The sequence below is a fragment of the Muntiacus reevesi genome, chromosome X (genome assembly GCF_963930625.1).
Source record: "Muntiacus reevesi chromosome X, mMunRee1.1, whole genome shotgun sequence".
NCBI lineage: Eukaryota > Metazoa > Chordata > Mammalia > Artiodactyla > Cervidae > Muntiacus > Muntiacus reevesi.
The window spans coordinates 131883035-131898931 of NC_089271.1; the positions used below are offsets into that span (position 1 = coordinate 131883035).

Below are 15897 nucleotides of genomic sequence, written 5' to 3' on the forward strand. Positions count from 1 at the left end.
TGCTCAACATCACTCATCATCAGAGAAATGCAAATCAAAACCACAATGAGGTATCATTACACGCCAGTCAGGATGGCTGCTATCCAAAAGTCTACAAGCAATAAATGCTGAAGAGGGTGTGGAGAAAAGGGAACCCTCTTACACTGTTGGTGGGAATGCAAACTAGTACAGCCACTGTGGAAAACAGTGTGGAGATTTCTTTAAAAACTGGAAATAGAACTACCATATGACCCAGCAATACCACTTCTGGGCATACACACTGAGGAATCCAGATCTGAAAGAGACACGTGCACCCCAATGTTCATCGCAGCACTGTTTATAATAGCCAGGACATGGAAGCAACCTAGATGCCCATCAGCAGATGAATGGATAAGGAAGCTGTGGTACATATACACCATGGAATATTACTCAGCCGTTAAAAAGAATTCATTTGAACCAGTTCTAATGAGATGGATGAAACTGGAGCCCATTATACAGAGTGAAGTAAGCCAGAAAGATAAAGAACATTACAGCATACTAACACATATATACGGAATTTAGAAAGATGGTAACGATGGTCATATATGCAGGGCAGAAGAAGAGACGCAGAAGTACAGAACAGACTTTTGAACTCTGTGGGAGAAGGTGAGGGTGGGATGTTTCAAAAGAACAGCATGTATATTATCTGTGGTGAAACAGACCACCAGCCCAGGTGGGATGCATGAGTCAAGTGCTCGGGCCTGGTGGGCTGGGAAGACCCAGAGGAATCAGGTGGAGAGGGAGGTGGGATGGGGGACCGGGATGGGGAATACGTGTAACTCTATGGCTGATTCATATCAATGTATGACAAAACCCACTGAAAAATAAAAAAGAAAAAAAAAAAGAAAAGACCCTGATGCTGGGAAAGATTGAAGGCAGAAAGAGAAGGGGATGACAGAGGATGAGATGGTTGGATGGCATCACTGATGCAATGGACATGAGTTTGGGTAAACTCCGGAAGTTGGTGATGGACAGGGAGGCCTGGCATGCTGCAGTCCATAGGGTTGCAAAGAGTCAGACACAACTGAGCCACTGAACTGAACTGAATTGAACTAAGATATATATTTCCCCCCAAATAACTGCACAGTTATAAGAAAGAACAAAGTTAAATGAAGAAAATGTGACACACATAGGAATATTATTCAGCCATAAAAAGGAAGGAAATCCAGCCATTTGTGACAATATGGGTAGACCTTGGGAACATTAAACTAAATGAAGTAAATCAGACAGAAAAAGACAAATACTTTATGATATCACTTAAATGTGGAATCTTAAAAAAAAGAACTTGTTTTAAAAAAGAGAGGACAAAGTTTAAGAATATATACATTAACTGACTCTATTTTAATTCTAACTTTAAAAAAAGAACACTGAATGAAACCAAATTAGGGACTCTCGCAGTTCATAAACAGAACTCTTCACCACTTTGAATGAAATACTACAAATGATGAATAATAACATTAGGCCATACCTTACATATTCCTTAGTCCTTCTCATGATGTGTAGAGTGAGAGGATTAATACCCGTTGGCAGTTTCTCTTCTGCAAGACTCAAAGGTATTTCTTCTCCAGTATCTAGGTTCTTAATCATTACACTGGCTAAAATTTCCTGAAGTAAAAAATAACACCAAGAGTACCTATAATTTAATTATCTTTTTGAGTCCACAAAATCCTAAAAAATTTAAGCTAAGAACTCTCTAGATACATTCAGTACTGTGTGCAATAATTTTGTAAACATTTTTAGTGAGATACAATTCCCACACCACATAATGTACACATTTAATATATAATTCAACAGTTTTTAGTACACTGAGAGTTGTACAATTACCATCACTATCTAAGTTTGGAACATTTCTGCCTCCCTCAAGAGAAACCCTATATCCATTAGCTGTCATGCCTTATTCCCTTTTCCTCTCAGTTCCTGGCAACCACTAATCTACTTTTTTCCTCTATGTAATTGCCTATTCTGGGCATTTCATATAAATTATATTATATAGCATGTAGTCTTTTGTGATTGACTTCTTTCAGTTAGCATCATGCTTTCAAGGTTCATTCATGTTATGGCATGTATCAGAATCTCATTCCTTTTAATTGCCAAAAAATAGTCCACGTGGATGGATATACTACATTTTATTTATCTATTTATCAGACATTTGTATTGTTTCCACACTTTAGCTAGTTATGAACACCTATGTACATTTTTTGTGTGGACATATGCTTTCATTTCACTTTGCTGTATACATAGGAGTGGTATTGCTGGGTCATGGTAACTCAATGTTTAATATTTTGAGGAAGTACAAAACTGTTTTCCAAAATACAATAATTTTTAAAAAATGTATTGTTTAAAAGAAACAAAAACTCAGATTTTGCTTCAAAGCTTCATTCTGAATAAATTAGCCAACAGATAATTTAAGGTAATTTTAAGTTAAGAATCAAGCATTGAGCTTGTATATACTGTACATCATCTACATGTATAATGACACATGTATATAATATCAAGTTCCTTTTACACCTACTTCCTGTAAAACATAGGCCTTGGCTTTCAATACATTTATTCTACCATATATTTGTGTGAAAGGGCAAGTTTAAGTCAGAGTTAAAATTCCAGCACATTAAAAATACAAAAACTAAGACAATCTTCAATTTTCATTTTTTCTTTTACAATATGATTTTTTACCTAATAGCAATAAACTTATTTTTTTGATCATAGTAAAATATATATAATACAAAATTTATCATTATAACTACTTTTAATTGTATAGTTCAGTGGCATTAACTACATTTACATTGCCATGCAACCACCATCACCATTCATCTCTGGAATTTTTTAATCTTCTCACTATGACCTTTATATTTTATATTTTCAAGAACAAAAAAAAAAAAATTTAATTATACCTCATCAGTAAGCTCTCGCCCAGAGTTGGATCTAGGTCTCTGAGGGCCCATCACTTCACCTGCTATTGTCTGCCCATCAGGTGCTTTTCCATTTTCCTGAAATTATAATTTTATAAACAGAAAGTAGACTGAGTCAGTTTTTATAAATATTCAATTATTCATTACCACACACAGTTCTAAAGAATTCCATAATACAGATAATGGAGTCTACTGAAAATTTAAACAGAACATTCCATTTCAGTCTTTTATTATTCCCATCATGCTAAAAAACATTAGGTACCAAAAGTGTCGCTGCTCATGAAATAATGTCTGAGTAGTCTTGAAAGCAAATAAATGTTCTATTTGAACTTGGTCCAAAATCAGTTCTCTGCTAGTAAAATTTGCCATTAATCAGGACTATACACATGGATGTCTTGAGGGCAGGGGTTGGCAAACTTTTTTGTACAGCCAGATAGTAAAGATTTTAAGCTTTTTGCTTCACATATAGTGTCTATTGAATATTCTTTTTTAAAAAAAACAATGCTTTAAAAATACAAAGACCATTTTTAGCTTGAGGATCCTATAAAATCAGGTCACTATTGACCTCTGCTCTAAGGCTATGAAAAGACCATTGTGTCTTTTTGTGTGTATGTGTGTTTTGAATTTTATTCCAAGTCCACTGGCCACAGAATCCTTGATTTTCTAAAAAAAAAAATTAAACATTTTTATTTCATATTGAAGTACAGTTGATTAACAATGTTGTGTCAGTTTCAGGTGTACAGCAAAGTGATTCAGTTATACATATACACATAGCTCTTCTTTTTCTTTTTCACTTATTAGTTGGAGGCTAATTACTTTACAATATTGTAGTGGTTTTTGCCATACATTGACATGAATCAGTCATGGATTTACATGTGTTCCCCATCCTGATCCCCCCTCCCACCTCCCTCCCCATCCCATCCCTCTGGGTCATCCCAGTGCACCAGCCCTGAGCACTTGTCTCATGCATCCAACCTGGACTGGCGATTTGTTTCACACTTGATAATATATATGTTTCAATGCTATTCTCTCAGATCATCCCACCCCACCCTTGCCTTCTTCCACAGAGTCCAAAACCCTGTTCTATACATCTGTGTCTCTTTTTCTGTCCTGCATATAGCATTATCGTTACCATCTTTTTAAATTCCATATATATGCATTATTATACTGTATTGGTGTTTATCTTTCTGGCTTCACTCTGTATAATGGGCTCCAGTTTCATCCGTCTCATTAGAACTGATTCAAATGTATTCTTTTTAATGGCTGAGTAATATTCTATTGTGTGTATGTACCATAGCTTTCTTATCCATTGTCTGCTGACGGGCATCTAGGTTGCTTCCATGTCTTGGCTATTATAAACAGTGTAGCTCTTCTTTTTCAAGTTCTTCTCTCATTTAGGTTATTACAGAATATTGAGCAGAGTTCCCTGTGCTATACAGTAGGTCCTTGTTGATTATCTATTTTAAATATAGCAGTGCGTATACGTCAATTCCAAACTCTCAATCTACCTCACCTACTCTTCCCCCCCCCCACCCCTGGTAATCATAAGTTCAATTCTCTAAGTCTGTTTCTGTTCTGTAAATAAGTTCATTTGTGTAACTTTTTAAGATTCTGCATATAAGCAATATCATATGATATTTGTCTTTCTCTATTTGATACTTCCCTTAGTATAATATCTCCCAGTCTGCCAACCTGCCCCATCAGAGCTACCATGTAAGTAACCCTTGAATTCCAGAATTTGGCAGAGGTAGAAATTCATGTTATCAAGTTCTTTCTATATTGCCTCATATATGGATGTATAGTCTACTGTATGAAGGCTTTTTTTTTTCATGATTAGGAAAAGGAAATTGTAAAAAAATAAAAGTTCCCAATTTGACCACTATGTGTGCGTGTGTGTGTTAAGTCGCTTCTGTTGTGTATGACTCTCTGCAACCCTACACTCCTCTGTTCATGAGATTCTCCAGACAAGAATACTGGAGTGGGTTGCCATACCCTTCTCCAGGAGATCTTTCCGACCTAGGGATCGAAGCCTCATCCCTTATGTCTCCTGCATTGGCAGGCAGGTTCTTCACCACTAGCGCCACCTGGTAAGTCCTTTGACCATTATAGGTCAGATAAATGAAGACAGTAGTTGGTATTTTTAATAAATACTACATATAGCAGCATCTGTCACTTTTTGAACACACATACCAGGTACCTGGCATACTTTAGCTCATTTCAATCTTGCAATAAACCTTCAAGGAAGGTTTTCCCCTCATTTTATCAATGAGCCATTTCAGACTCAGATATTAAAAAGGTTGCTAGAATCAGTCAGCTACTTAGTAGCAGAGCTGGACAAGGGATGTGGTAGCCAGGTTTTGGAGACAAGGAAATATTTGGCCTGGAGAAGAAAGAAGGTTCAACAATCAACAAACCAGTTAGTTGCAGAAAGTTGAGACAGCCTGTATCAAATATAACACATATTCACCAACCTGGGCAGTAACTATTTTATCTCCACTGGTAGCACTTGCCAAATCAAGAGAAGGCTGAGAATCTTTGACTGTACTCTCTGAAGCCATGCTCGTAGTTAGGAGAGTATCAGATGTAATATTCTCTTTGGGAACTGCAATAATAATAATATAATAATAACAACAACAACCAATACTTATATGACCTTATTCATAGCTTAAAAGTGCTTAAACCTTTATCTGATTCTTAGAACAATCCTATGAGAAAAGTGGTTTCATTACTCTCTTTTTATATTAGGGGAAACCAGGGTTCAAATAAGTTATTTAAATTCCTCAAGGCTATACACCTTATACATGAAGAGATCTGAGGCTTGAATTCAAATCCTAAGTCTCCAAATCCTATGTTCTTTTCACTGTGCCACTCTGGCTCTCCAGCGGTAACAGATTTGAAAGCCTGCTGAAATGTTTAATTACAATAATGCAACAATACCAATGTAAATATTTTGGCTTTCTGTTACTAAAATACATTTTATAACTTGATCATCAATGTGGTTAAATACAGCATAAATTGAAAAAAAAATCAGAAAGGTCAAGTTTCAACTCCCCAAACTCCCCACAAAGATCCTTATTTCTCAATTAACACTTACCATCTAGATCAGGTGTCTTAAGAGCCTCAAACTCCAATTCACTCTTCTTTTTTCTTGGTGGTGGAGCAGGTCGAGATGGAGGTGGGGGCCTAGGAGGTGGGAAGTTAGCTGGAGGGGGTGGGCGTGCTGGAACAGGCTTCTTTGTACTAGCTACTATATCAGGTTCTGGAGTAAGCTGTCTTGGCGGTTTAGCAGGTGCAACTTCTTCCACTACGGCAAAATCTTTCATAGATAAGGAGTGTGAGGATACAGATTCTAGAACATCACTTTCTTTGACTTCCACTTCTTCCTTGTTCAACACTTCTGTTACAGTTTCAGGAATATTAAGCTGTGCAGTTGAACTTATTTCAGTTAACTCTGTGGTTTCATCTACTGGCTTCTCACATGTGTCATCAGAAGGAAAACATTGTTTTGATTCTAATTCAGTTTCTTCAGATACATCCTGACTCTCTGCCTTCTGAGAATCTTCCTGCAGTGCTTGATCTATGGCTAACAGTCCAGGTATATTGCTAAGATCTCTTCCAGCTGTGACAGGACTGGCAATAGCCTGATCAGACTGTCCTTTTCCTTTGGAATCCAAAGAATCATCTTCAAGCTGTAGTACTTTCTGACTCTCCTCAATAATACTTTCAATAATCTGATGAAAGGTTAAAAAGCAGTTTAAAAAAACAGTGAAGTGATTTTCAAGAACATAATATTAGCTAATCATTTATATTTTACTTACTATGTGCCAGGCAATGTTCTTAACATTTTACGTGTTTTAATCTTTATAACAATCTTATAAGATAGCACTCTTACTATAGTCAATATACAAATGAGGGAACTAAGTCACAGAGATTTATTCAAGGTTACAAAGCTAGTAAGTGATGAAACAGGTATAAATGTAGGGAGCTTGGTTCCAGAAACTGCACTCTTAATCATTATAACAAGGAATCTGTGTTAGTCTGTGTAATCACAAAAGTTCAATCAACCCTGTAAAAAAAAAAAAAGTTTAAACCTAAATTTACATTCAGATGCTTCATGTCATAGTTTATTTACATATTTATGCCAAGTTAGTTGCAGTAATAGCCTGCTGGTTTGAGTCTAGTTAACAAAACTATGAGAATGAAAACCACCTTGTACAAGAATTCAAGTTGTTTAGCTCTGAACTCAGGCCTGAACATGAAAAGCTAGCAGATCCAAAGAGATTAAAGTTCTTAAACAGGCTACATCTAACTCCCCACTCTGCAAAGAGATGTCAGGAGCATCAACAGTTCAAATACCCAGCTCATCTTGCCTTTTTCCCCTTTTATGTCTTATCTATAGTTGAAAAATACAGGCAGGGTTTCTGTTACTTCTACCAACATTTACAAGAAAATGTATTTTCTACTCAGTCTTGTCATCATTAACACATTAAATCTCCCAGCCCACTCACTTATCTTTCTACCACAGAGCCATAGATGATTTCTGCTTCCTCAATTCTTTGGCTCCAGAAAATTAACAGACCGTCTCATGAAACTATCCTGATGTGATTTACTACAAATTTGTGCCAAGTTGAACTGGATAGTATGACATTCAATAATATTCATCCCTGATTTTGCAGCATATTCTATATATGATTTTTTGTCAATCTTCACATTTTTATCCTAGATCTACCTCACTTTCACCAGAGAAATATTAACTAGACTCCACCTAATTTGTGAATTAGGTAGTTACTGAGCACTGAGTCCTTTAACAGGAACAGAAGCCAGATTATAGTAGGTTCAAGAAGGAATAAGGGGTGAAGGGCATCCTGGGTGGTCTAGTGGTTGGGAGTCTGCCTGCCAACGCAGGGGACGCGCAGTTCAGTCCTTGGCCTGGGAGGATCCCATATGCCGTGGAGCAGGTGGGCCTGTGCAGTACACCACAACTACTGAGCTCACATGCCACAACCACTGAAGTCCACGCAGCCTAGAGGCTGTGTTCTACAACAAGAGAACCAACTGCAATGCGCATATAATGAAGAGTAGTTCCTGCTCTCCGGAACTAGAGAAAACCAGTGTGCAGGGACAAAGATCCAGCACAACCAAAAACAAACAAATAAATCTTTTAAAAAAAAGAGGTGAAGACACAGGGACAGCCAGTACAGTCTATGTTCTCAAAGAGCTTGGCTACACATGGAAGAGGGTTCAAGAAAGTGCTCCAGCATTTTTATAAGCTGAGGGGAAGGTGCCAAAGGAAAGGAAGATAAGTTCTGGAGAAGAGAAAGGGTCTGCTGTGTATTAGATCCAGTACACACATTTTCTAGTCAATCTTTACACAGCTTTTGTGAGGTAACTAGATTATCTCCCTTCTACAAAAGCAGCCCCACCCATCAGCAGAAAATTGGATTAAAGATTTATTGAGCATGTCCCTGTCCATCAGAGCAAGACCTAGTTTCCCCAACAGCCAGTCCCTCCCATCAGGAAGCTTGCACAACCCTCTTATGCTCATCTATCAGAAGGCAGACCAAAGAAGCAAAAACTACAATTCCACTGCCTCCAGAACAAAAACAATCACAGAAAGCTAACCAAAATGATCACATGGATCATAGCCTTGTGTAACTCAATGAAGCTCTGGGCCATGTAGTGCAGGACACCCAAGACAGATGGGTCATGGTGAAGAGTTCTGACAAAGCCTGGTCCACTGGAAAAGGGAATGGCAAACCAGTTCAGTATCCTTGCTTCGAGAACCCCATGTAAAGTATGAAGAGGCAAAAAGATATGACACTGAAAGATGAGCCCCTTATCATCAGGTCAGTGTCTAATATGCTACTGGATAAGAGTAGAGAAATAGCTCCAGAAAGAATAAAGAAGCTGAGCCAAAGCAGAAATGATGCCAGTTGTAGATGTGTGTTGTGATGAAAGTTACAGATTGATGTTGTAAAGAACAATATTGCACAGGAATCTGGAATGTAGGTTCATGAATCAAGGTAAATTGGACGTGGTCAAGCAGGAGATGGCAAGAGTAAACATCAACATTTTAGGATTCAGTGAACTAAAATGGATAGGAATGGGAGAATTTAACTCAGATGACCATTATATCTACTACTGTGAGCAAGAATCCCTTAGAAGAAATGGTGTGGCCCTCATAGTCAACAGAAGAGTCAGAAATACAGTACTTAAGTGTAATCTCAAAAACAACAGAAAGATCTCTGTTCGTTTCCAAGGCAAATCATTCAACATGACAGTAATCCAAGTCTATGCCCCAACCACTAATGCTGAAGAAGCTGATGATGAACTGTTCTATGATGAGCTATAAGACCTTCTAGAACTAACACCAAAAAAAAAAAAGATGTCCTTATCATCACAGGGGATAGGAATGCAAAAATCAACAGATACTTGGAGTAATAGGCAAGTTTGCCCTTGGAGTACAAAACGAAGCAGGGTAAAGGTTAACAGAGTTTGTCAAGAGAACACATTGGTCATAAGAAACACCCTTTTCCAACAACACGAGAGATGACTCTATACAAGGATATCACCAGATGGTCAATACTGAAATCAGATTGATTATAATCTTTGCAGTCAAAGATGGAGAAGCTCTGTAAGCAAAAATAAGACCTGGAGCTGACTGTGGCTCAGATCATGAGGTGCTTATTGCAAAATTCAGGCTTAAATTGAAGAAAGTAGAGAAAACCACTAAACCATTCAGGTATGACCTAAATCACATCCCTTATGATTATACAGTGGAAGTGACAAATAGACTCAAGGGATTAGATTTGGTAGACAGAGTGCCTGAAGAACTATGGATGGAGGTTAGTAACACTGTATAGGAAATGGTGACCAAAACCATCCCAAAGAAAAAGAAATGCAAGAAAATACGGTTGTCTGAGGAGGTCTTACAAATACCTGAGAAAAGAAGGGAAGCAAAAGGCAAAGAAGAAAGGGAGAGATATACCCAACTGAATGCAGAGTTCTAGAGAACAGCAAGGAGAGATAACAAAATCTTCTTAAGTGAACAATGCAAAGAAACAGAGGAAAACAACAGAATGGGAAAGACTAGAGTTCTCATCAAGAAAATTGGAGATACCAAGGGAACATTTCATGTAAAGACTGGCACAATAAAGGACAGAAACAGCAAGGATCTAACAGAACAAGAGACTAAGACGAGGTGGCAATAATACACGGAAGAGCTGTACAAAAAAGGTCTTATTAACCCATATAACTACAATGGTGTAGTCACTAACCTAGAGCCAGACATCCTGGAGTGTGAAGCCAAGTGGGGCTCAGGAAGCATCACTACAAACAAAGTTAGTGACTGTGATGGCATTCCAGCTGAGCTATTTCAAATCCTAAAAGATGACACTGTTAAAGTGCGGCACTCAACATGTCAGCAAATTTGGAAAACTCATCAATGGCCACAGGACTGGAAAAGGCGTTTTCATTCTAATCCCAAAGAAAGGTAATGCCAAAGAATGTTCAAACTACTGCACAATTGCACTCATTCCACATGTTAGCAAGGTAATGTTCAAAATCTTTAAACAGTATGTGAACCAAGAAATCTCAGATGTATGAGATGGATTTAGAAAAGGCAGAGGAACCAGAGATCCAACTGCCAACATCCATTGGATCATAGAAAAAGCAAGGGAATTCCACCCAGAAAAACATCTACCTCTGCTTCATTGACTGCACTAAAGCCTTTGACTGTGTGGATCACAACAAACAGTGGAGAATTCTTCAAGAGATGGGAATATCAGACCACCTTACCTGCATCCTGAGAAACCTATAGGCAGGGCAAGGAGCAACAGTTAGAACCGGACATGGAACAACAGACTGATTCAAAGTTGGGAAAGGAATATGTCAAGTCTGTATATTGTCAACCTGCTTATTTAACTTACATGCAGAGTACATCATGCGAAATGCCAGGTTGGATGAATCACAAGTTGCAATCAAGATTGCCAGGACAAATATCAACAACCTCAGATATGCAGATGATACTACTCTAATGGCAGAAAGTGAAGTGGAACTAAAGAGCCTCTTGATGAGGGTGAAAGAGAGTGAAAAAGTTGGTTAAAACACAACATTCAAAAACTAAGATTATGGTATCTGGTCCCATCACTTTTGGCAAATAGATGGGGGAAAAGGGGAAACAGTGGCAGATTTTATTTTCTTAGGCTCCAAAATCACTGCGGATGGTTACTGCAGCCATGAAATTAAAAGACACTTGCTCCTTGGAAGAAAAGCTATGACAGACCTAGACAGAGACTTCATTTTGCTGACAAAGTTCTGCAGAGTCAATGCTATGGTTTTCCAGTAGTCATGTATGGATGTGAGAATTGGACCATTTATGGCTGACTGTGGAAGAATTGATGCTTTCAAACTGTGGTGTTGGAGATGACTCCGGAGAGTCCCTTAGACTGTAAGGAGATCAAACCAGTCAATCCCAAAGGAAATCAACCCTGGGTACTCATTGGAGGACTGACGCTGAAGCTGAAGCTCTAATACCTCGAGCCAACTCACTGGAAAAGACCCTGATGCTGAGAAAGACTGAGGGCGGAAGGAGAAGCGGGCAACAGATGAGATGGTTGAATGGCATCACTGACTCAATGGACATGAGTATGAGCAAATTACAGGACACAGTGAAGGATAGCAAAGCTTGGCATGCTGCAGCTCATGGGGTCACAAAGAGATGGACATGACTTAGCAACTGAACAACAACCATACAAAAGCAGGAATCTGAGACAGAGGCATTAAGAATTTCGCCCAAGGTCCCACAGCTAGTAAACTACAAAGTCAAAATGAAATCCAGGTTTTTCTCCAAAAGTCCAGGGTTCTTTATACCATTCTACTTTGGACAGGAAAAAAAAGAATACTAAATTCTCAGGAATTACATGAAAAAGAGGTAAAAGATGAAAATTTGCAGAGAGGGAATTTCGAGATGATGGAAAGGAGTGAATTTAGGCTTCTTAGCCTCTGATGGGCTTCCCTGGTGGCTCAGCAGTAAATAATCCACCTGCAATGCAGGAGCTGCCAGTTCTCTCCCTGGGTCGGGAAGATCCCCTGGAGCAGGGCATGGCAACCCACACCAGTATTCTTGCCTGGAGGATCCCCATGGACAGAGGTGCCTGGTGGGCTACAGTCCATAGGGTCGCAAAGAATCAGACATGACTGAAACAACTTAGCACGCCACAGCACAGCCTCTGACACCTACATGCAGTGGAAAGCAAGGTTATCTGCTAAAAGTGAGCAGACCCAAGTGGGCACCATGAGATGAGGTGAATGTAAAGGTTTCAAATGACAACTATGCAAAGTGAAAAGGCCTATGCCATCAGAGAGGTTAAAAAAAGGTTGAAAGTCTTAAGCCTTCCCTCATCCCTTACCTGAAGACAATCTCTTCCTTTTCTGAACTCCTATCAGTCTTACTGTTCATTATAATATGAACTAGAATATAATAAATGCAGAGTAGTACATGAGCTAACTCTGTACAAATATTTTCTCTACACCTGGAAAGCAAGGCCCATGTTTTCTACCTCTTGATATGCTCCCATAACACCTATTTATAGTACCAAGCTCTGTTTTTTTCCCCCTGGGTTTCAGGAGGCAGCAAACAGGGAAAGAATAAGAGAACAGTGAGAATCAAAACTATGTTTCCTATCACCTCTCTGCTTCAAAAAACTCATTCCTTTCACAGTGACTGTAAAATAAAAACCAGATGTTTTAGCATGACATAAGAGGTATTCCAGTAATCTGGCCCTAAATTTGGTTTCTAGACTCATCATCAAACATTCTGCACATTCCGAATCTCCACGCCTTTGTTTATGCCTCTTCTCTTCCACCTCTGCCTGCCCAAATCTTATCCATCCATCAAGAACACCAGTTCAGATGCTACTTCCTCCTTCCCCATTCCTATCCTCAAGCAGAAAGTAAAGTCTCCCTTGTTTTTTTGTAATAGCTTGAGAGTTTATTTGAATACTTACTACATTCGGTTTTGTGTTGATCTAATTTATTCTACTAAAATGTAAGTTACTGAGAACAGGGATTGTGTCCTGATCCAGCACATAACTTCCATACCCTGTATCATTAATGTTGGATACTTAATTTACCTGAATGGCCTAGAACTTAAAAACTAATACCTAGAGTCTTAAGACTCACTCTATAGCCCTATGTGCGTGCATCGTCAATCAGTCGTGTCTCTTTGCAGCCCCATGGACTGTAGCCTGCCAGGTTCCTCTGTTCATGGAATTCTCCAGGCAAGAATTATTGGAGCAGGTTGCTATTTCTTCCTCCAGGGGATCTTCCCAACTTAGGAATCAAACCCACATCTCCTGAATTGGCAGGCAAATTCTTTACCACTGAGCCAACTGGGAAGCCCTATTGCCCCATAGTGTTTACTATTTTTTCAGCTTCTAAATGCTCCTTAAAATGCCACTTTTGAGGGTGGTGGTAGTGGTTTAGTTGCTAAGCTGTGTCTGACTCTTGTGACCCCATGGACTGTAGCTTTTGAGGGTGGGGGGCTACTAACTATACTTAGTTATAGTCACTCAGTCGTGTTGTGTCTGACTCTCTGCAATCTCATGGACTGTAGCCCACCAGACTCCTCTGACCATGGGGATTCTCCAGGCAAGAATACTGGAGTGGGTTGCCATTTCCTTCTCCAAGGGATCTTCCAAACTCAGGAATCAAACTCACATCTCCTGCACTGGCAGGCAGATTCTTTACCACTGAGCCACCTGGGAACCCCTATTGCCCCATAGTGTTTACTATTTTTTCAGCTTTTAAACTCTCCTTAAAAAGTCGCTTTTGGGGGTGGGGGGCTACTAACTATACTTAGTTAGTTATAGTCACTCAGTTGTGTTGTATCTGACTCTTTGCAACTCCATGGACTGTAGCCCACCAGGCTCCTCTGACCATGGAATTCTCCAGGCAAGAATACTGGAGTGGGTTGCCCTGCCCTGCTCCAGGAGACCTTCTTGATCCAGGGATCAAACCCAGGTCTCCTACATTGCAGGCAGATTCTTTACTGCTGAGCCACCAGGGAAGCCCAAAGGAAAACGTAGGATCAATATTAAAATTTTTAGTCCATTAATTTTCTAAATTCCATAAGGGTATGACAACGAATCTTCAGGGGTGGTGATTTTGCCCAGTACCATTCCCCTAGACATTTGGTGATGTCTGGAGACATTTTTGGTTGTCAAGATGGGTAGGGGTGGGTGGGGGTTGGGATCTGACATCCAATGAGTCAAAGCCAGGAATGCTGCTAAACATTCACAGAACAGTCTCCCTTTCCCTCCACAACAAACAATTATTCATCCCAAAGTATTGCTGTTGAGAAACTCTGGGGTAGATGTGTCATTTCATTGGTCTCTGGCAATCTACTGACTAGAACAGTGCCTGGGGCACAGAAAACACCCAAAACTTATATAAATGAATGAACACACACCATTCTTTCTCTTTGGTTTTTATTCCAATACTGTCAACATTTTTATCTTATACTCAGTCTCTTTTAGTAAATCAAACTCTGAAGGTTCATATCATCAATTCCTTAAAAAATATCAAATGTACTACAAAAGTAATGACTTCTTGTAACCTCTAACTCCTCAAGACATCAGAATTTGCTGCACTAAGCTTTTCAATACCTTTACCTCTTGGTACTAACCTTAAGAGTAGCTATAGCTTACTTTAACAAAAATACAAGTATGAAAAATAAAAATATATTATAAAACATTTTTCAAAATACTGATTCAAAGATAAATTACCAATTAGTTGGATTACAAAATGACTTCTAAAAAGTCTTATGTGCTTTCAATCAAATTCAACAGATTCAAGGAACATTTACTGAACATTCAGCATGTACAAGGTACTACGCTAAAATAATATAAAAAAAATTCCACTTTAAATATACCATATAAATATGACATCTGCTAAATTAATATTTACATTTTATCTTACCAACCTTTTTAGATACATCTTGTTTCAGTTCTTGTACAGTGGACTCATTTCCAACTTTGTATGCAGAGTTCTCTGTTTCCTATTTTCAAAAGAAAAGAACAAACCAAATGATGACATATTTTTTTAAAACTCTGTTTAAAATGTCTACAAATTAGAAATTATAGCATTAATAAATCAAAGGCCCATAAAGGGCTTAGACGTTTGGGTACTGATAGATTCCCAGAGATTTTAGGCCAATTGGGACAATTTAATTTTCATAAGAAGGTTACCAATCAGCAATTTTCTATTTTTCTACTGTAATAGGATATTTTCTTTTAAAGTGTACCTAACTTTTTAACAATAAAAAACTGTACAGGAATATAAGAACTACTAAGTACTTTTGCAGCTCAAAAAGAAGAAAACCATATTCAGAGAGTTGTTTTCTTGGAAACTCTATATGCTTTAGATAAAAGGAATCAAAATTTAACTGGTATTAAATGAAGTTCCCAAAATAGTAACACATGAAGAAAATTAAACCCACCAAAAATACATATATATCTACGTATACATTCATATACACATACGTACATATATATATATATTTGAGAGGTTAAAGAAGGTAGAAATGGATGCTGCATTTCTGCTGGAAAAAAATTTGGGTAAAATAAGACAATCATACATTTGCAAATCATAACACAGTATTCTTTTCCATCTTAAATTTTCTTTACATTTATAAAAGTACAGGAATTTGAATGCTACTACTGACACTGAGAAAAAAATGTTCCTAATTCTTGGTGTCCATCACAGAGTCTGTCAAGAAGTCACTATATAACCATTTTTAACTGACCTAAGATATATAAGGATGTATGTACATATTAAGGAAGCAATTACACAAGCATCAGGATAGGCTCCAATAATCTCTCTACTCCAGAGATTATTATACTGCTAAAGATTTAATATGCTAGATGTATTTCTGTAGGACTGTGGGATTTCCAATATCTTCAAGCTGAAA

The 15897-nt window shown here is 38.2% G+C and overlaps 1 protein-coding gene across 1 annotated transcript in view; it reads right to left on the reverse strand.

Annotated features, from left to right (window-relative positions):
* WDR44 (WD repeat domain 44) overlaps nucleotides 1–15897 on the reverse strand; it is a 93619-nt gene that overhangs the window by 43468 nt on the left and 34254 nt on the right. The window contains exons 3-7 of the mRNA XM_065914925.1: nucleotides 14911–14985; nucleotides 6022–6658; nucleotides 5399–5529; nucleotides 2910–3005; nucleotides 1487–1623 (exon numbers count right to left, since the gene is read on the reverse strand). Coding sequence (XP_065770997.1) covers nucleotides 1487–1623; nucleotides 2910–3005; nucleotides 5399–5529; nucleotides 6022–6658; nucleotides 14911–14985 — 1076 coding nt within the window. The remainder of the gene's footprint in view (nucleotides 1–1486; nucleotides 1624–2909; nucleotides 3006–5398; nucleotides 5530–6021; nucleotides 6659–14910; nucleotides 14986–15897) is intronic.